The sequence below is a fragment of the Eptatretus burgeri genome, chromosome 19 (assembly GCF_056783735.1).
Source record: "Eptatretus burgeri isolate ZD-2024b chromosome 19, Ebu_testis_v1, whole genome shotgun sequence".
Lineage (NCBI taxonomy): Eukaryota > Metazoa > Chordata > Myxini > Myxiniformes > Myxinidae > Eptatretus > Eptatretus burgeri.
Window position 1 is genome coordinate 1,014,915 of NC_140979.1, and position 20,888 is coordinate 1,035,802.

The following is a 20,888-nucleotide window of genomic DNA, read 5'->3' on the forward strand; positions in this document are numbered from 1 at the left end:
AGAGAGAGAGAGAGAGAGAGAGAGAGAGAGAGAGAGAGAGAGAGAGAGAGAGAGAGAGAGAGAGAGAGAGAGAGAGAGAGAGAGAGAGAGAGAGAGAGAGAGAGAGAGAGAGATTGACATTGACATTGTTCCTCCCAGCAGTGGGCGAGAGAGAGACAGACATTGACATTTTTCGTCTTTATTGCAATAAGGTTCAATGATCACATGGTAAAAGAGACATTGGTACAGGTATGAAAGAAAAAGAAAACCATTGACGAAAGGGGAATGAGTAACAAAAGGACAATGGCTCAGAAATAATAAATGAATTGTGAGAACACCATCAGCCAGCTTACATGAAGATTGTTTAACACACCATTATGTTTCGAACAAGGCATGATCATGGGTTTCAAACTCAAAATGGAAAGGAGATGAAACCAAGTCTTTAAAATGATTATAACATCATCATCATCCACAATGTCATTGTTCTGCAATTTCCATTCCCTCCATAAATAAATGGAAAGTTTTGCCATCTGAGCACAGGAAGTTCGATAAAACTCATTTTTACACCGGTGAAAAACATTACCCCCAAATATATAAACACAATGTGCAAAAAGAAATCAAACCGAGCCCCCGAATCACAGGTGATAAAACCTGTAAAAAGGGAGGACAACCTCGAACACTCAAAAATAGCTCGAACAATGGTTTCAGGGACATTGTGACAAGGACACAATTCCGAATTAGCGGAACATATGCGATGGGACAGAACATTGTAAGGTGGGATGTAGTGTGGCGTTTGGTGGTGCGGAAAGGTGAAGTGCTTCGTCGACCTTCGGGGTGTACCACGAGAGGTGCGGTGCGGCCTGGGTGTCCGTCCGTCGGGGTACATTGATAAAACATTGATTACCTATGAGGAGGAACATGGTTAACAGGAATCGATTATATCTCTCTTCCTTTCCTCGTGAACAACCTCAAGAAAGGGGAGAGAGAGAGAAAAGGCCTGCAGGGAGAAACACAGGTAAAAAAAAGTAAATAATATTTGTTTATCATCATCCTCTCACCTGATATTCATTCATTTTCTCTGCTGCCTGACCCACATCACTTCTGTCTTCTCCGTACTCATCTTCAGCCCATTATTCCCAAATACTTCCAATCCCACAGGACTTCCTGCATCTCCTGCCCACTGTTCACCACCACCTACAGAAATGAAAAGATGAAAGAAAAACATCATTATGAAGATGATCGATATTTGTTTTTTCGATAAATGCACGAAACGGACAACGTACAATGTGCATGATGGAGCATGTCGATTGTGAACATGTAATCTGTTAATATGACAACACCGAGCATGTGTTATGGTGAGCAAAGTTACAAAATGGTGGCCTTAGTACAAAATGGCGGCCTCAGTACAAAATGGTGACCTCAGTACAAAATGACGACCTCAGTACAAAATGGTGACCTCAGTACAAAATGGCGGCCTCAGTACAAAATGGCGTCCTCAGTACAAAATGGTGGCCTTTGTACAAAATGGCGTCCTCAGTACAAAATGGTGACCTCAGTACAAAATGGTGACCTCAGTACAAAATGACAACCTCAGTACAAAATGGCGACCTCAGTACAAAATGGTGACCTCAGTACAAAATGGTGACCTCAGTACAAAATGGCAACCTCAGTACAAAATGGCAACCTCAGTACAAAATGACAACCTCAGTACAAAATGGCGTCCTCAGTACAAAATGTTGACCTCAGTACAAAATGGCAACCTCAGTACAAAATGGCAACCTCAGTACAAAATGGCGTCCTCAGTACAAAATGGTGACCTCAGTAAAAAAATGGCAACCTCAGTACAAAATGGCGGCCTCAGTACAAAATGACAACCTCAGTACAAAATGACGTCCTCAGTATAAAATGGTGACCTCAGTACAAAATGGCAACCTCAGTACAAAATGGCGGCCTCAGTACAAAATGGCAACCTCAGTACAAAATGGCGGCCTCAGTACAAAATGACAACCTCAGTTCAAAATGGTGACCTCAGTATAAAATGGCAACCTCAGTACAAAATGGGGGCCTCAGTACAAAATGGCAACCTCAGTACAAAATGGTGACCTCAGTACAAAATGACAACCTTAGTACAAAATGGCGACCTCAGTACAAAATGGCAACCTCAGTACAAAATGGTGACCTCAGTACAAAATGGCAACCTCAGTACAAAATGGTGACCTCAGTACAAAATGACAACCTCAGTACAAAATGGCGACCTCAGTACAAAATGGCAACCTCAGTACAAAATGGCAACCTCAGTACAAAATGACAACCTCAGTACAAAATGACAACCTCAGTACAAAATGGCAACCTCAGTACAAAATGACAACCTCAGTACAAAATGACAACCTCAGTACAAAATGACAACCTCAGTACAAAATGACAACCTCAGTACAAAATGACAACCTCAGTACAAAATGGCGACCTCAGTACAAAATGGCGGCCTCTGTACAAAATGGCGGCTTCTGTACAAAATGACAACCTCAGTACAAAATGGCGACCTCAGTACAAAATGGCGACCGTACGATTTATCATGATTTCAGGTGTGAGTGAGGTGAGGCCAGCTGAGCTTTCCAACCATTGGGTGAATGGCGAACCATTGTTTCATACATATTGGAATCGTCATTGCCGTAAGAATATTTTTTAATGTTTTGTGCACTGTACGTACTGTATACTGCATGTTGTGTTTGAAATGTATCACGAAGGGTGGTCCGACGAAGGCAAAGCATTTAATCACAGCTCAACACACGAACTCACGGAAGTTCAAGCACGCTCCCTACCACCGAAAAGCACAACATGTTACAATACTTCCTGTTTAAACTCACACAAACAAATCGAAATCACTTCCAAATGCACTCATGACAGAAGGTGCCGGCTGTGAATAACACCCACGATCTGCGAAGAAACATGGAGTTGATAAATCCCAACCGCAAACATCCCAAATCTTCAAACACACCGATAATGATCAAACGATTCATGTCAACAATTCACTGAACCCCACGTGGTTTCCCCATTTCCTTTTTGTCACCACAAGTAAACGAACAATACCATACACGACCTTGTGGAACCATTGCAGATGTTCATTCCCAGATCTCATAAATAAGGGTCACAAATCCAATTGGATAGGAGGTCTTCTGGAGCGAGAAGAGCGACGGAGCACCCCCTCTTCTGATGATTCCACAGGAGGTGATGGTTCACTTTCCTCCGCAGCAGGAGCTCCCTGGTAAGATCTTCTGGAGCGTTGTCCTCGGCCTATTTAAACTTGAACACCTTCAGCCAATCCCAAGACTTGGACCGACACCATCCACGATCATGAGAGGTACCGTGGATCTCTCGCCACCGTATTGCACATCAACATTACGCAACCGCTCTTTGGACAACAAAGTCCAACCAGCGATAGCCAAGGATTCTCCGAAGAGACCTGGTACCGAAGGAATTGGGTCTTCGTCTCAGATCCTTTGTCGGAGTCCAACCCTTGGCAATATGCCCCACACAGTGACAGTAATCACACTCAGCATCCTCGAACCGGCATTCATCAGGTGAATGGAATGTTCTAGAACTTCGGGAGAGATTTCCATTTGAAGCTTGTCCCCTGGTCCCACGTTCTTTGAAGGTTTTGTCAGTCGGTTTGGCCGGCGACACGAGACAACGCACGACACCGTACGGTTGAGATCCACAAACACTCCACAGTCTTATCTGCGTTGATAGACCGACATGTTGCTGTCCAGGTGGAACAAAACTTCGTGCCGTATTTAGCGGCACCTTGGTACTTCGTCAGTTTCCGTTTTGTCGAAGTTGAAGGGCCACCTGAATTGCAGTCACCCTCAATGTCATTCATTTTCTCACCTCTCTTCCAGAAGAATGAATTCCCAGAAACAGGACATTCCATTGGGACCATCCTCTGTCTGTGCAGAGTAGTTGGTGCTGCCTATGCAGTCTCCTTGGCGATTTGGCACAATCCTGGACGGGTCACCACTCCGACACGGAATACCAGCAAGCTGGCATTCAATTTGCCGACATCTGAAGGATGTCAACCCCACCTGGTATTAATTGAACAGCAGAATGGGAGTTGAACTCAGGATCCTCGGAACACAAGCCCACCACCCTCAACCGTTAAGCCAACACCAGGGATAGTAACAAGACCTTCCAGTGGATCAGGATGGATATCTGGTAGCTCGTGTAGTGGACCAAGGTTTTGGTGTTCGACTCGAGGTTATTTTTAATGGCGTACCCCCTCGACATGTTTGAGATGTCGTGCTCTACATCGTTGTTGGCCCGATCTCTCAACAGTGAAGAATCACTTTTTAAAAAATTAAATAATTCTCGTATCCAGATCCGGATTCGGACCTTCACCAAAACCGAATCAATTCGTCCTTGCACACACCTAAGCTGTCCACCAAGTTTCATCCGAATCCGTCCACAACCTTTTGAGATACCCTGTACACAAACAGACAGACATGACCTCGTCCATCTTCGGTGGTGGAGTTTAAAAAGCCTGGAGTAGTGAGCAGGATGGAAGGATTCCTGGTGGAGGAAATCATTTCACTGCTCTTCAAACTATTGGAGATGAGGATGTTTGTAATGGTGCAATGGATGACCAACAGGAGCGAGGTCATGAAAGTGTTCCCTTAAACTCAACTGAGAGTTGTCCAAAGGCATTTCAGTGGTTGCTAGGAGACAAGAAAGCCGTTTATTTTATTTTTTTAAACGTTTATGAATAACCGTTTGAATATTTGAACAGTTTGAGGCACAGGTGAGTGGGATGGTTGGGCTGGTTGGTAGACATGTTATATTTAAGGTAAGATGTGCTTGATTTAATGTATTATATCATGCACAAATCAGGGAAGAACTCGGGTCCCTCCCGAACATCCGGTCCTGAGGTCGCTGCAGGTTGCTAAGCATCCACAAACGCCGATTGGCACGGCCAATCCGGGCAGGTTTGCACTTCTTCGCGTGACGACGACTTCGCGTTACCTGTGGACGACCGGCTAATTGGGGTTAGTGCTCTCATCGCACACTCGGATTCCTGTCGTGAGTGTGCGCTGGTTAACAAAGCAAATTGTTGGGTGAGAACATCCCGTCTAACCTTAGTTGTGCACTGCGTCGGACCAAGGAAGGAAAAGATAACCGAGACAGATTGTAAATAGCAACAAACTATTATTTATTACAAACACACAAGGAAACAATCATTTAAAAACAAGTGTTTTTTTTTTCAAGAAAAAGAGGCACGTTCGAGCAGATTTAACCATGGCACGTATTCTTATTCAATCTTACTGAAACACAAGACTTGGCCATCATTCACTCAGGGGCGAAGAATAAAACACGAAGGACTTGAAATTACAATAAAACTCATGAATAGAGAAAAGGATGAGGATGAGTCTTTGTATCTCTCACTCTCTCTCACCGCAGACAGGTTGGTGGTCTCTCATTCTCCGAACACCTTCTTTCTGGTCTTGCTCTCTCTCTCTCTCTCTCTCTCTCTCTCTCTCTCTCTCTCTCTCTCTCTCTCTCTCTCTCTCTCTCTCTTTCTCTCTCTCTCTCTCTCTCTCTCTCTCACTCCCCTCGTTCCACGCTTTGTCTCTTCCAGGCACAAGGTCTACGAGGTGCACACGGTCCACCATCAACCCCGTTCTGATAAAACTCTCCAAATCCAGGATCACTGCTCATCTCCACTGATTTATTCCGTCTTTTTAAAGTTTTTTTTTTTTTTCGAGCTGTGGAACGACCTTCCACATTCTCTTTATTCCCATTTTTCCTTCCACGTCTACCCTCGTTAAACCCCCACCCCCACCCTAATCCCTCCTTCCAACTTTCCGGTTTTCTCTCTTGAGAGTTTCCTTCTCAATCCATCTTGTACACCGCACGCAGCCTTTTGTGGAGCCCCCTCCCAATTCCTCCCCACTCCATTGTTTGTGTCCTGTACTCCACTCCACTCCCACTTCAGTCCTGTAACACCAGATTACTGTATATAATCGATGATTGTGACGTCATATAATTTGAGTGGTGGGGAGTGGGGATTAGGAAAGTGTGGCAGGCTCATGGACAAAAGGTGTTAAAATTTAAAATGGTGGAATTTTTTTTTCGTCTTATCATGCCTCCACTGACGAAGTCTTATGGTGAAGAATTTACTCACCGATCACACACCATCTCTTCACGAGACCCTCACACACTCAGCACGTGGACTCAACCACCCATGCATACTCAAATTATCGACAAGTTCTCAATGATTCTCCGTAACTAATCTGATTCCATTTTAAGCTATCGCCTCATGTTACCATCCCTCCATTTATGCCTGACGTTGATTTGACCCGTGGACAACGACATCCTCACCTCTCCCTCCCTTTCCCTGATGTCATTACCCTCTCCCTTTGACCTGTGAACCTTGATATCCCACCCATCCCTTTCATCCATCATGTCATCCCAAACGTCTCCCCAGTTCTCCTAAAAGTCCACTTCACGTTATCACGTGACCACGTGTACCATTGTGCAGCAGAACCATGGAGATGGACCGAGAGATGAAGCAGAATTGGTGGGACATCATGAACGAACAGAGACTTGAAGGGTCTCTCTGTGACGCCGTCTTCAAAGTGGATGGAGTCACCTTTAACATACACAAGAACGTCATGTGCACCGCCAGCCACTATTTCAGGCAAGTCAAACCGATCGTTCGTTAATGGTCGTCAAGAACAAGTTACAGCTTTGTTGAAAGAGGTTAGATGCTGTTGATAAAGTGCAAGTTTCGATTACACATTTTAACCACCGTCGATTTAAAATCGTTGAATACTTCAAGTGCCTCTGGTTGATTCGCTTCTCAAGTCCGATGCTGCAAGTCGACATTCTCATGGTTTGTAGAAGCGCAGTGGCAGAGGGGGTGGAGGTCAGGGTGGTTGGAAGTAGGCAGATGAGAAGGGACAGGAGGGAGGTACTCATGAGGGTGAGAGGAGAAACGAACTTCACACTTGTGATAAAGTGGGACAAGTTAGACCAAACTGACACCGTGGGATCTGGAACGTCCAGCACCTGAGGCCGTCAGATGGAACACCCAGTTTATCGTCCATCCCATGGGCGGCACACACATCGATGGATTTTCCTGCATGCAAAACACCAGGATGACAGTTTATAGCTGCGTACGGATTCGAGCTCACGTCGGACATCCCAATGTCGAGTGTACATAACTCGAGGTTATCCCACAAATTGGAATGATACACGAATTCTGGTCTACCTTTGATTATATTCCTAGCTTTCTTGACTCCATTTACTTTCCTGCCCACAAATCCAACCACAGAATCACTTCATGTGAACCTCCTCAATGTCCAAGTGTTCTGCTCAATACAACTTGTCTTTATTCCCATATTCTCCCACCTGGAGAAACGTTTCCCCTTGTTGGTCCAATCGCTTACCTCCACTCATTCAAATGAAGTGGTTCACCACATTCTAATCGGAAACAAAACGAGGAAGCATCTCGAAATGCAAAGGCCATCCACATCCATTTTGTACTCGAACTTAACTTGACGAACACAACAGTGAAAAAAAAATGTCGATTTTATTAATTGGTGTTTGCCCAAATGGTAATGATGTTCTGGCTTGGACAGACACTGAAGCTCAATCTACAGTGCCTGAAGAACGTCTACACCCCCTTTCAAAAATTTCAACTTTTGTTTCCTCAAATGCTGGAATTAAATTCCATTAAATGAGGCTTTTTCAAACTTTATTTACACATCGTAACCCACAACTTCCAGGTGATGAAGAAATTCGACAAATTTTAGAAAATTAATTAAAAATATAAAACTAGAACATCTTGGTGGGATAAGTGTCCACCCACCCCCCTTATACAGTAATAGCAATTGTAAATTAGCTCAGGTGTAATCAGTCACCTTCAAGATCACACACCAAGTTAATTGGCCTCCACCTGTGTTAAATTGTAGTGATTCTGATTATTTCAGAATAAAATCAGCTGTTCCTGTCGGTTTCCTCTGCTGGGTAGTGCATTTCACAGCAAAGACTCAACCATGAGCACCAAGGAGCTTTCAAAAGACCTCTGGGATAAAGTTGTGGAAAGGCACAGATCAGGGGATGGGTATAAAAATATTTCAAAGGCCTTGAATATCCCTTGGAGCACAGTCAAGACAATCATTAAGAAGTGGAAGGTGTATGGTACCACCAAGACCCTGCCTCGATCAGGCCGTCCCTCCAAACTGGATGACCAAGCAAGGAGGAGACTGATCAGAGAGGCCACCAAGAGGCCAATGGCAACTTTGAAAGAGCTGTAGGCCTTTATGCCAAAGACTGTTCACTGTGTGCATGTGACAACAATATCCCAAGCACTCCACAAGTCTGACCTATGCAGTAGGGTTGCAAGAAGGAAGCGATTACTCAAAAAAGCCCACCTTGAGTCCCGTTTGAGGCATGCAAAAAACCACTCTGGAGATTCTGAAGTGACGTGGCAAAAAGTTTTGTGGTCTGACGAATCCAAGATGGAACTTTTTGGCCTAAATGCAAAACGATACATTTGGCATAAGCCCAGCACAGTACATCACCCAAAGAACACCATCCCCAACTGTGCAGCATGGTGGTGGCAGCATCATGTTATGGCGATGTTTCTCATCAGCAAGGACTCGGGCACTTGTCAGGATGTAATCCTGGACTCAGACTTTGGACCCCATTGCATGTAATCCTGGACTCAGACTTTGGACCTCACTGCATGTAATCCTGGACTCAGACTTTGGACCCCACTTCATGTCATCCTGGACTCAGACTTTGGACCCCACTGCATGTAATTCTGGACTCAGACTTTGGACCTCACTGCATGTCATCCTGGTCTCAGACTTTGGACCTCACTGCATGTCATCCTGGTCTCAGACTTTGGACCTCACTGCATGTCATCCTGGACTCAGACTTTGGACCTCACTGCATGTAATCCTGGACTCAGACTTTGGACCCCACTGCATGTAATCCTGATAGAATCACTTGTGATTTGAGACTGCCTTCCATGGAAAAGCAACATGGGGAGGAAAGAGGATATTCCGCAGAGGGGGGCAGGGGGTTAGCAGGGGAATTGGATCATTTTTTTGTTTGTTGTTTTCGAAAAAAACAAATTACAACAACGATTTGGACAGCCATCAGAGACTCTCAATGGAGTTCCCTGCAGGAAGTGATTATAGACCATGAAGAGGCCGAACGAGGAGAGAAAGATGATCAAGCTCATTGTGAGCCAAACAGGGAATTTGGGGTACCAGATTAAAGGTCTGCTCTTTGAAAGAAACCCTGGGATCTCAACTGTTCACAAGAGAGTGAGTGCTCGCCGCCAGTTTAACAATCTCACTCTATAGTGTGCTTTACAATGCTTTCCCCTCTGTTGCCATGGAAACAGATGACAATTGCAGTCACTTTAGATGACCGGACAGTTTCGAGGTAAGTATGCTACCAGTTGAGTGATCTTGTGACAATAATAATGTTTAACAATCATCGTATCCCTGCTTCAAACTCCCAATTGCAACCCCCGAACCACCACACAGGATATTATTCACCAGGACGGTTGAAAGTGAAGAGCAACGCGAGTTTGCGACGAAGGAGGTGACTCCAGACATTATGCGGTCACTGATCGAATCTGCCTACATGAGGCCCGTGCACATCACAGAAAACAACGTGGAGAGATTGTTTTCCGCTGCCACTCGGTTTGCTTTCCCAAGGGTCGTCCACCACTGCTGCAACTTCCTGAAGAGTCGGCTGTCCCCTGAGAATTGTATCGGAATGCACAAGTTTGCGAAGTCATATTTTAGTGAATGCCTTGAGCGAACGACGTACGAGTTCATCTTGTCGCACTTCAAGGACGTGGTGGAAAAGAGTGAGGAACTTGTGGAACTTGTTGTTGATGACCTGGATCAGATCATCTCAGAAGACACCCTCAATGTGAACAAAGAAGAGTTTGTGTTTCACTCCATTGTGAAGTGGATCGGTCACCAGCCGGACAGCCGAAAGATGTACATGACGCGTTTACTCCCCAAGGTATTTGCTTTGCCCATTTCCTTTCATTCTCATTCACAGTTTTCCCAAAGATTCAGGTGTAAATTTAAAAATTATTTTCTAACTTACCACCGGTTATTAAAAAGTAATTTTCTGAGAATTAATTCCAACTGAAAGGCGAAAGCGGCCAGGCCAGCCAATAATGAGAGTGGTGCTGATGGTGCCGGTTGTTGTTGTTGTTGTTGTTGTTGTTGGTATCCCCATGCCTTCCTTGGAGAAGGTATCATGACAACAACAGCCAAAGCGAACATTTCTGTGGTCGTGCACGTCCATTTTATCGGACATGGTGAGAGTGCATGTACGTAATCACCTGTAACTTGCTGCTCAGGTGACTTGAGAAACTCGGCGTGGCCACATCTTGAGACTGCCAGTCATGGTGGAGATTATTGATCAAATAATTTATTCTGTTCTCTATTGGCTTGAGCGATAGGGATGATAAACTGCTGATCACGTTTCATCAAGATGCCCAGCTTTCACCTCTCACGCCCGAAATCGGTCGCGACCTTCATCACCCGGTGCTTACGACCAAAGCAATCCGGAACGATTTCAGGAATTTATAATTCTGCCCAGAATGCCACCAAATGAGTGGCTCTCTCCTTTCAAAAAGGCCTCATGGGATATCCAACGTCCACCGAGGATGCTGTCGTACAAGAGACCCTGGTTAACGCCTCTCTGGAAGGACGGTGAACTCATCGATGGAACTCCGTGCCGATGAATCACCAGGGATACTGTTTGTGGTGAGGAATTACACTTGGACGAGAGAGCTCATGATAAAGGATGAAAACTTCAGACATACCTATTACTCAGCACAAACACATCAGGAATTCCAAACAATACTCATCGACAGTTTGTGTTAAATGATGCATGGATGAAAGTTATATCGACAGGTTGGGGGATCTGGAAAGGTTTGGCCTGAATGTTTGAGAACGCTGTGTGCGCGAAGCGAGAGATGTGGTCGTACCACCGTCATGGCAGGGATGCGTGCGAAGAGGTTGGTGGCAACCACAACCAATGTACTGATTGATTGGATGACTTTCTGCACGTTCAACGTGCCCTGAGAGGAGACCCGATGCTCCGTAAGGGGTGGGGTTGGAGGAGACAGGGGGTGTGGTGGGAGGGGAAGTGGTGGAGTGGGAGGAGGCAGGGGCTGTGGTGGGAAGAGGTGGGATGGGAGGAGGCAGGGGCTGTGGTGGGAAAAGGTGGGGTGGGAGGAGGCAGGGGCTGTGGTGGGAAGAGGTGGGGTGGGAGGAGGCAGGGGCTGTGGTGGGAAGAGGTGGGGTGGGAGGAGGCAGGGGCTGTGGTGGGAAGAGGTGGGGTGGGAGGAGGCAGGGGCTGTGGTGGGAAGAGGTGGGGTGGGAGGAGGCAGGGGCTGTGGTGGGAGGGAAGGGGTGGGGTTGGAGGAGACAGGGGCTGTGGTGGGAGGGGAGGGTGGGGGTGGGTGTCCAGAGGGACTGGGAGGGGGAAGGGGTGGGGGTGGGAGTCCGGAGGGACTGTGCTGGCAGGGAGAAGTGGTGAGGTGGGTGTCCAGAGAGACTGCGTTGGGGGGAGGGAGGGTGGGATGGGAGTCTGGAGGGACTGTGGTGGGATGGGAAAGGAGTGGGGTGAGTATCCAGAGGGATTCAGGTGGGAGGAGGAAGGTCTGGGGTGGGAGGAGGCAGGTGATGACGAATATTTGATCGGTCATGTGGTTTGGTGTCTCTATTCGATTGAAGGAAATAAATTAAATAACATTTTCTTGATAAAGAGGACGTTGTGGGTCAGGTGTCCGATCGAAGCGGGGTTGTATCGAAATGAGGCGTCATGGTACCCGGCAATAACTGCTCGCAGTTATAAAGCATTGCGCCTCTCGTTGTTATTATTATTATTGTTATTAGGAATAAGTACTCCACAACACCCGTACAGTCTGGACTTGCCCTTCTTCCATGAACTACCATCTATTCGGGCCCTTGAAAGATCACATGAGAGGCCATCACTATGAAAACGATGAGGAAGTCCAGGTGGCCGTGCGTAGCTGGTTGTGAAGTGTAGGAACGGAGTTCCACCTCAGCAGGATTTTAAGCTCGTGCAGCGCGTGCAGAAAAGCGTGGATCATTCTGGATATTTTGGAGGAAAGTAACGTGGTCCGTCCAGTTATTCTTGGCAATATGAGTTTTCTTCCATGTACCTTTGTTTTGCTGTACAATGAACGTGCTGATGACTTCCGGTACGGCCCTCATGTATAATAGGACATGATTCACCATCTCGTGGGGGCAATGGCTCCACAACATAATGAATTACGTGTTGCCGTCATCCAGGCTCGAACTTTACCAGCTTACTGTTACGACATACAGAAAGCATCTCAAAGTGCGAAGCCCATCCGCTTTGTGTTCGGACTTTTTCTTCCGTGTGCTGAACAGTACTTTTGACCTCTTGACCTTTTGACCAAATTCTTAACTTGACATCTCCATATTCTTTCAATAAAGCTTTGTTCAAAATTTGATGACAACAGCTCAAATGGTAAAATTTGTCACGGCCCAAACAGACACACAGACACAGACACACAGAAGTGATTCAAAACACCGTCTCCCGCTGGACAGGGGGTAACGGGCTAATGACGCTCAATGTTAGTGTGTTTAAGTTACCTCGGTTATCCGTGGTTACACCAGCATGTATGGTTGATCTCTCTGTGCCGTCCATTAACACGCCCATTTCCCATAGGTTCGCTTTGGCGTACAGCCCTCCAATCGCTTGATCGACGTGGCGAGGTGCAATGAATACGTGAAGAGGTCAAAAAAATGTCACCGTCTTCTCAATTTCGCAAGCAAGCTCCAGAAAGATTCGAACCTCAGATCGAAACACCATTCCGCGTTGACACGGCCACGCTTGCCGTCTTCTGTCCTGTTTGCCATCGGTGGCTGGAACGCCGGGTCCCCGACCAATGCCATTGAAACCTACAACCCAAGAACCGACACCTGGGTCAACGTGACGCCGGAAGAGGAAGCACCGAGGGCCTACTTTGAAACCGCCTACCTCGATGGATTCATATATCTTGTGGGTGGCTTTGACAGTTTAAATTACTTCAGTGATGGTCGACGATTTGACCCGGTCAACCGCGTTTGGAAGCAGGTTTGTTATTATCAATTGTTATTCCCTTGTCTTAATAATTTAGCGCTCATCTTAGTTTAGCTCTTAAATGAGCCTCGACATTGTGTACAATTTTTTTTTGTTGAAACCTTTACCATTTTGAGTGTCTTGAGAAGATATATATTCAATTGATCGCTCCCATACTCCAGCCGAAGAAGCTGCATAAAGCAACCCAAGAAGACCTACACAAGGTAAGCGCTATGCTGTTTCGAACCCTTCCGAAAGTTCCTCCACAACTATAAAGATGTTCACACATCGTACACACATGAAAATCCCAATACTACACCCCCCCCCTCAGCTACCAGAGCGGTTTCATCGCTTATTGGCGAATCTTCAGCGAGAGCGCAGACAGCGATGCATACCAATGAGGCTCCCAAGCATGTACCACGTCCAAATGTCAAAAACAGTCAATATATAAATAATAAAGAAAGACCTTACCTTGTGCATGCCTTCTAAGGTTGCTTTATGCAGCTTCTTCGGCAAGAGGAGTGTGTGAGGTGTTCGGTCCGATGTGTGTAGCATTGTGTGTACGATGTGTGAACGTCTAGTTGTGGAGGAACTCTGGGAAGGGTTCGAAACAGCAAAAGCGCTTACCTTGTGTAGACCTTCCTGGGTTGCTTCATGCAACTTCTTCAGCTGGAAGAGTGTGGGAGGCGTCAAAAAAATGAATTTAAAAAATCTCTATCCAATCCTGAAGAGATTAAACTCAACACTGTGATACTTCATGGAGGTTACATGTCAGGAATACCTGCAAAAAACATGTACAACTCAAAATTCTCTGGATACAAAAATATTCAGCCCCTCAGGTCAGTACCTGGTGGAAGCACCTTTTGCAGCAATGACTGCTCTGAGTCTTTGTGGGTAGGTCAAAACCAGCTTTGCACAGTGAGATGGTGAAATCTTTACCCACTCTTCATGTGAAACTTCCTCCAGTTCGGCCAAGTTTAATGGGGATCGTCGATGGACTGCAATCTTTAAGTCTCGCCATAAATGTTAAATTTGGTTCAAGTCAGGACTTCGACTGGGCCACTCAAGAACATTTATTTTCTTCTTGTTCAGCCACTGCATTGTGGCTTGAGATTTGTGCTTCGGACCATTGTTCTGAAATGTGTATCTCCTACCCAGTTTCAGATTCATGGCTGACTCGAGCAGGTTTTCATCAAGGATTCTCCTGTACTTTGCACCGTCCATTGTCCATTGTCCCTTCTATCCTGACAAGCTTGCCAGTCCCCGCTGATGAAAAGCAGCCCCATAAAATGATGTTGTCACCACCATGATTGACAGTAGGGATGGACGTGTTAATTGGGTGATGTGCATGCAGTATTCGGCTTGCTCCAGATGTACCGGTTTGAATTTAGACCAAAAAGTCCAATTTTCGTCTCATCAGACCATGTTCTGATAATTTCGCCTAAGGAAGGGAAGAGGTAGTTTGGGAGTATATACTGGGAAGCGGATCTGTAATAACAAATTCCACCATGTGACTGATGAATATTTGGTCCTGAACAACATCCCAAAATTATTTGATTTGCTACATGTGTACGTACATTATGTTTGTCAAGTATTATGTTAATCGTCTTGTCGATGTGGTTTGTTGTCTGCTGGTATGCACGATGAACGAAGTGATCAAAGCATTTCCCCATATTTGGGCATGAACACGTGTGTGATATAAAATTAATAAACTGTGATTAAAATATTTTTTCCAGATTGCTCCAATGTACGTCACGCGTTGTTACATCAGCATTGCTGTACATGATAACCTCATCTACGCCCTCGGAGGATTTGATGGCCATGAACGCGTAAATTCAGCTGAACGCTACAATCCAAGAACCAATCAATGGACCATGGTCGCGCCCATGAATGAAAAACGCAGCGATGCGGGTGCATCCGTACTCGGTGGCAAGGTAACACCACATTTGAAATAATTTCTTCACATTATTATCTTGCCAAAACGAAGTTTTTGCAAGGTATGTTCGTCAGCTTGTATGTTTTTTTTTTTTTGTTTGTTTGTTTGTTTGTTTGTTTGTCTGTAATCACGTATAAAAAAATTCTGCAGAGCACAGTTATCATCGGAAATTTTTGTAACTTCGCATATCAGAGGCCTATATAGGTCCCTTTCAGTGCACAAAATTTTGAAGGTCAAGGTCAAAGGTCAAGGTCACTTTGGCGCAAATCAGGGGAGTCGACGAAACCCTTATTTTTTGAGTAATTTTGATCGGATCGTCTTCAAACTTCATGGGAATATAGTTCATGGTCTGGCGCTCAGCTGATTAATTTTTGGTGGCGATTGGCCTTGACCTTCATGGTTAGCACCAAAGGTCAAACATATTTGACCCCAAGGTCAAATTTTCAAGTTTTAGGAACCATATCGTGTTGTACCTCAAATTGAACACCTCGATGAGTGCTTTCTAGATATGTCAAGCTTGAGACATTATGACGTCATTTGGTGACGTTATAAGGCAAACGCATATTTTTCATGGTTACTCTGTAGAACGATTTTCATCGGAATCTCTCGTCGGCAGATATTCCTCAAGGAGTCGCTCCTCGTGGATAGCAGCTCTGTTCACCTCAGTGTGACCTTAAAGAAGTCACACGTGGTCACCTTTTGGCAAGATACGGGTCACCCTGCGGGTGACATTGGTTTATTATTTTTTTCTCCTTATCACCTCTGTCGTCGAAGGTGGATGGAGGTTATGTGTTGACCCCCTGTTTGTTTGTCTGTGAGTGGGATGTCTCAAACATTTGTTGACGGATTCGGTCGAAACTTGGTGGACGGGTTGGTTGCGTGACGACGACCAATTGATGAGATTTTGGTGAAGATCCGGATTCAGTAATTTTTTTTTAATTTACAAGTGATGAGAGAGAGAGAGAGAGAGAGAGAGAGAGAGAGAGAGAGAGAGAGAGAGAGAGAGAGAGATAGAGAGAGAGAGAGAGAGAGAGAGAGAGAGAGAGAGAGAGAGAGAGAGAGAGAGAGAGAGAGAGAGAGAGAGAGAGACGATAACCAGAACGATGTTTCAAAATTGTGGACGGGTTCCAACAAAATTTGGGGATCAGTTGGGTAGATGACAAGAACACACTGATTCGATTTTGGTGAAGGTCAAGATGCAGATCCGGCCTATCAGAGGGATACAAAACATCAACTGTTTCGCCTGACGGAGGTATGCGCGCCACCGAGTGCCGTTCTAGTTTCCACTGCGATGATCCTCATTGTCTTTGTTATACTTCTTCCCATTTATTTCACATTTCTTTTCAATGTTAAACTGATACATTGTTTGTGGGAGATATTGTGCTTCTCACCTTGATGTTCTCTTCCGCTCTAGATATACGTTTGCGGAGGCTTCGATGGCATTGAATGCCTCGCGAGTGCGGAGTACTTCGTACCAGAATCAAATGAATGGACGGAAATCTCACGAATGAATAGCTGCCGGAGTGGCATTGGTGTCATTACGTATAATAACCTCATATACGCTGTGAGATACCGCAAACAATCCATGCACAAACTTCCACTCACCTTTTCTATTGTTCGCAACACTAAAAAGGTCAAGCAGTCTGCATGAGGATCCTAGTAGGTGTTGTGAACCATTGTCTTATCGCCATTGGATTTTTCTGTATTTTTCTCCATCCATTTTCACTTCTAACCTGACAAGGTCCTCAGTCCCTGCTGATGAGAAACACCCCCATAACATGATGCTGCCACCACCATGCCTCACAGTAGGGATGGTGTTCTTTGGATGATGTGCTGTGTTGGGTTTGTGCCAAACGTGACGTTTTGTATTTCGGCCAAAAAGTTCCATCTTGGTTTCGTCAGACCACAAAAGTTTTTTCCACATAGCTTCACAATCTCCAGAGTGTTTTTTGGCATACCTCATACGGGCTAAAGGTGGGCTTTTTTGAGTAATGGCTTCCATCTTGCCTCCTTATCATACAACCAGACTTGTGTAGTCCTTGGGATATTGTTGTTACATGCACACAGTGGACAATCTTTGCCATAAAGGCCTGCAGCTGTTTCAAAGTTCCCATTGGCCTCTTGGTGGCCTCTCTGATCAGTCTCCTCCTTGCTTGGCCATCCAGTTTGGAGGGACGGCCTGTTCTAGGCAAGGTCTTGGTGGTACCATATGCCTTCCACTACTTAATGATTGTCTTGACTGTGCTCCAAGGGATATTCAAGGCTTTTGAAATATTTTTTTAGCCATCCCCTGATCGGTGCCTTTCCACAACTTTATCCCAGAGATCTTTTGAATGCTCCTTGGTGCTCATGGTTGAGTATTTGCTGTGAAATGCACGACCCAACATAGGAAACCTACAGGAACAGCTGATTTTATTCTGAAATAATCAGAATGACTACAATTGAACACAGGTGGAGGCCAATTAACTTGGTGTGTGATTTTGAAGGTGTGTGATTCACGTATTCGCGGTTTTTCACAGGATTTTTGATTTTCCCTGATGTATCACGAACCGCCAGTAACATATCCCCCTTTTTCCCATTGAAACAACATCCCAACATTCGCGGATTCGACATTCGCAGCATTTTTCAGGAAAGTATCCCCCACGAATGTCAGGGTCCAACAGTGTAGCACGATATATCAATAATTTATTGGGCCCGATATGTTTTCCTGGATCAGGCATTGCATGTCGGAGGTATGAGCTCTACCGAGTGCTCTTCTCGTATTACAGATGCAATCCCTAGAGTTTCGGCTCCATACATACATACACACATCGCTCCATGACAGTAAGCCTCAAAGATTCCACGATGCCTTTTATAAAGATTAGTTTGTGTGCCAGTAGCTGGGTCGGCTTACAGATTTCTTCTCTGATGGACACTGCCAGATAGCTTTGCATCACACACGTGACGCCCTGATCTAAAAAGCCAAGTAACAGACAAGAGAAGACCAATGATAAATATATTTTTTGCTGAACCCTCAAACATAAACGGTTAAAGACACATACATGTACACCCATTGATATCCGATATACGGACAAAACTATTATGTTTGAATGCATGAGTGGGTGAGCAGGCAGGTAAAATTGTCAGGTAGGCTAGGTAAAGGAAAATAAAGAAAGGGACTAACCTCTTGAGTAGATGCTGGGTATAAAGAGGACGTGTCTTTGTGTTCACACAGGTCGGTGGCTTTGACGGCGAGGAACGTCTGTGCTCAGTCGAGGCATACAATCCATCAGACAACACCTGGACTCTCGTGGCATCGATGTTCAATCCTCGGAGCAACTTTGGCCTGGAGCTCCTTGATGACATGCTGTTTGTTGCAGGGGGTTACGACGGCTTAACGACCATCGATAGTGTCGAATTTTATGATCATCTGACAAATGAATGGAAGCACGCCCAGGACATGAGCATCTGTCGCAGCGCACTGAGCTGTTGCGTCGTGAGCAAATTGCCGAACGTGCACCTGTACATAAGTCATTGAATTGTGACAAATGGAGCCACAAAATAAAAATTCAATAAAGCAAAAAGCTTGTTCGTGCCTTCAAGCCAGTGGCGTGATGAGAACTTTTGTTTCAAAACTTTAAATGTTTCGGTTTTCAAGAAATTGTAAGCACTGAGTGCACTGAAGATGGTGAAAGTGGAGTGGGGTTGTCTCACACTGTCCCAAGGACATCAACATGAGTCAATCACACTGTTGGGACTGACGTCACGTGTAGACGAGGATTTGTAATGGATGCAGATTGATTCCCCTCCATAAAGGTCTTTCATGAGCTCGTTCTCCGGAGATGATCTGTTTCGAAATACTTGAAAATTCATTTCCTCAATACAGCTTCCTTCGGCTGGATTTCAACCCGTAACATGCAGCCGGTCCAGTGTCCTCACCTCTAATATGCCAAGTGGGCATCAGGTGACCTCATTTCTTCATTTCACAAATAATTCTCAGTAGAGTACCAGGAACATCCCCACCACCCACTTTTATTGGTCCCCAAACTGGTTTCACCAGAGGGGACTCTCAGTTTGCTCTATGTCCGTCCAGCTGTCCCACCTGTGGTTTTTCAGACTTTACCCAAAATCTATAACTTATTCAAGTGAAGCTTGGTGCACGGCTTTATTAGGAGAAGTTACAGAACAAGTTGGAGTATCAGGGTGTTTCATCTATTTTTCACAGAGTTATGTGAAACTTATTAAACTTACAAGATATCACATCGGTCGGTGATAAGTTTGTAACTATCTCAACTGGGTTAAATGGTCCAACGAGACCAAGCTTAACTTCAACCCGATGTGATGATTCTCTGCTGACAAGTTGGAGTCATTGAAATATTTCTGGAGGATCTTTTGGAGAGTAGGCCATTGTGTGTCAGCAGCACCTTTGACTAATGTCCCTTCCTGTCATTGTTCAGTTCAGAGTAAGAATAGGGTTAGTGTCAACATCATGTTTTTTTAATGACCTTTACATGGCAAGAAATGAGATTGTATATATATATATATATAAATATATAGTGTTCCAAAAAGACATGGACAACTTTGGTTGTTAATATGTTTTGGAATCACAAATGATACAACAACACCCTTTGGTTTATATGACACAAAAACTGATAGTGTTGTGCACACCATCAATACAATTCAATGTGAGCTCCGTTTGTTGTGCGCGGACATCAAGGCGGTACCCGAGTTCTTGCCATGTTCGGCTCAGCATGTTTGTGTCCACCAGTGTGCATGCAGCTGTGATCCATCTGGTGTTGCATTGTTTAGTGGCCCCACCCCCCATCGGGCTTATTGCATTGTCAAGCGGCCCACCCCTATCAAGCTGATTGCATTGTCTTGCGTTGCATTGTCTGGCGACCCATTGCATTGTCTAGTGGCCCCGCCCCCATCAGGCTGATTGCATTGTCTAGCGGCCCCACCCCTATCAAGCTGATTGCGTTGTCTTGCATTGCATTGTCTGGTGACCCATTGCGTTGTCTAGTGGCCCCGCCCCCATCAGGCTGATTGCATTGTCTAGCGGCACTGCCCCCATCAGGCTGATTGCATTGTCTGGCATCCCTGCCCCCATCAGGCTGATTGCAATGTCTGGCATCCCTGCCCCCATCAGGCTGATTGCATTGTCGAGTTGCTCCGCCCCATCAGGCTGATTGCATTATCTAGCGGCACTGCCCCCATCAGGCTGATTGCATTATCTAGCGACACTGCCCCCATCAGGCTGATTGCATTATCTAGCGGCACTGCCCCCATCAGGCTGATTGCATTGTCTGGTGTCCCCGCCCCCATCAGGCTGATTGCATTGTCTAGTTGCCCCGCCCCATCAGGCTGATTGCATTGTCTAGCGTCCCTGCCCCATCAGGCTGATTGCATTGTCGAGCGGCCCCGCCCCCATCCGGCTGATTGCATTGTCTAGCGGCCCCGCCCACATCAGGTTGATTCCATTGTCTAGCGGCCCCGCCCCTATCAGGCTGATTGCATTGTCTAGCGTCGCCACCCCCATCAGGCTGATTGCATTGTCTAGCGTCCCCGCCCCCATCAGGCTGATTGCATTGTCTAGCGGCCCCGCCCCCATCAGGCTGATTGCATTGTCTAGCGGCCCCGCCGCCCATCAGGCTGATTGCATTGTCTCGCGGCCCCGCCCCCATCAGGCTGAGTGCATTGTCTCGCGGCCCCGCCCCCATCAGGCTGATTGACAGTCGTAGAATCTCCCACCCCTCTGATCCCTTCCTTGACAAAGGAATGCAATTTTGTGGAATTCTTTCAATCTATTAATATTTCGATCAGTTTACAATTCCCCACTATA

General features: G+C 45.7%; 1 protein-coding gene across 7 annotated transcripts; it reads left to right on the forward strand.

The window, feature by feature from the left end:
* The first annotated feature begins 2,506 nt into the window (after positions 1-2,506).
* On the forward strand, positions 2,507-18,630 carry LOC147008361 (kelch-like protein 10). Of its 7 annotated transcripts, XM_085864846.1 has the most exons (8): positions 4,680-4,771; positions 4,861-5,015; positions 6,509-6,667; positions 9,534-10,023; positions 12,739-13,146; positions 14,868-15,065; positions 16,482-16,631; positions 18,282-18,630. In XM_085864846.1, exons 3-8 carry the CDS (start codon positions 6,516-6,518, stop codon positions 18,582-18,584), a joined length of 1,701 nt encoding a protein of 566 aa, XP_085720972.1. In that variant the 5' UTR covers positions 4,680-4,771; positions 4,861-5,015; positions 6,509-6,515; the 3' UTR covers positions 18,585-18,630. The 7 variants fall into 7 exon arrangements, with proteins under 7 accessions (XP_085720976.1, XP_085720972.1, XP_085720975.1 ...); XM_085864850.1 differs by lacking the exons at positions 4,680-4,771; positions 4,861-5,015 and adding an exon at positions 2,507-2,648 and having other exon boundaries at positions 6,512-6,667; XM_085864849.1 differs by lacking the exon at positions 4,861-5,015 and having other exon boundaries at positions 4,685-4,771.
* Positions 18,631-20,888: the final 2,258 nt, after the last annotated feature.

What these genes read in the sequence shown, in the direction of transcription:
- LOC147008361 (XM_085864850.1), top strand. Translation starts at nt 6,516, where the DNA reads ATGGAGATGGACCGAGAGATGAAGCAGAATTGGTGGGACATCATGAAC. An exon ending in TGACGCGTTTACTCCCCAAG is followed by an intron (nt 10,024 to 12,738) that starts GTATTTGCTTTG and finishes CATTTCCCATAG; the next exon opens with GTTCGCTTTGGCGTACAGCC. An exon ending in TCAACCGCGTTTGGAAGCAG is followed by an intron (nt 13,147 to 14,867) that starts GTTTGTTATTAT and finishes TATTTTTTCCAG; the next exon opens with ATTGCTCCAATGTACGTCAC.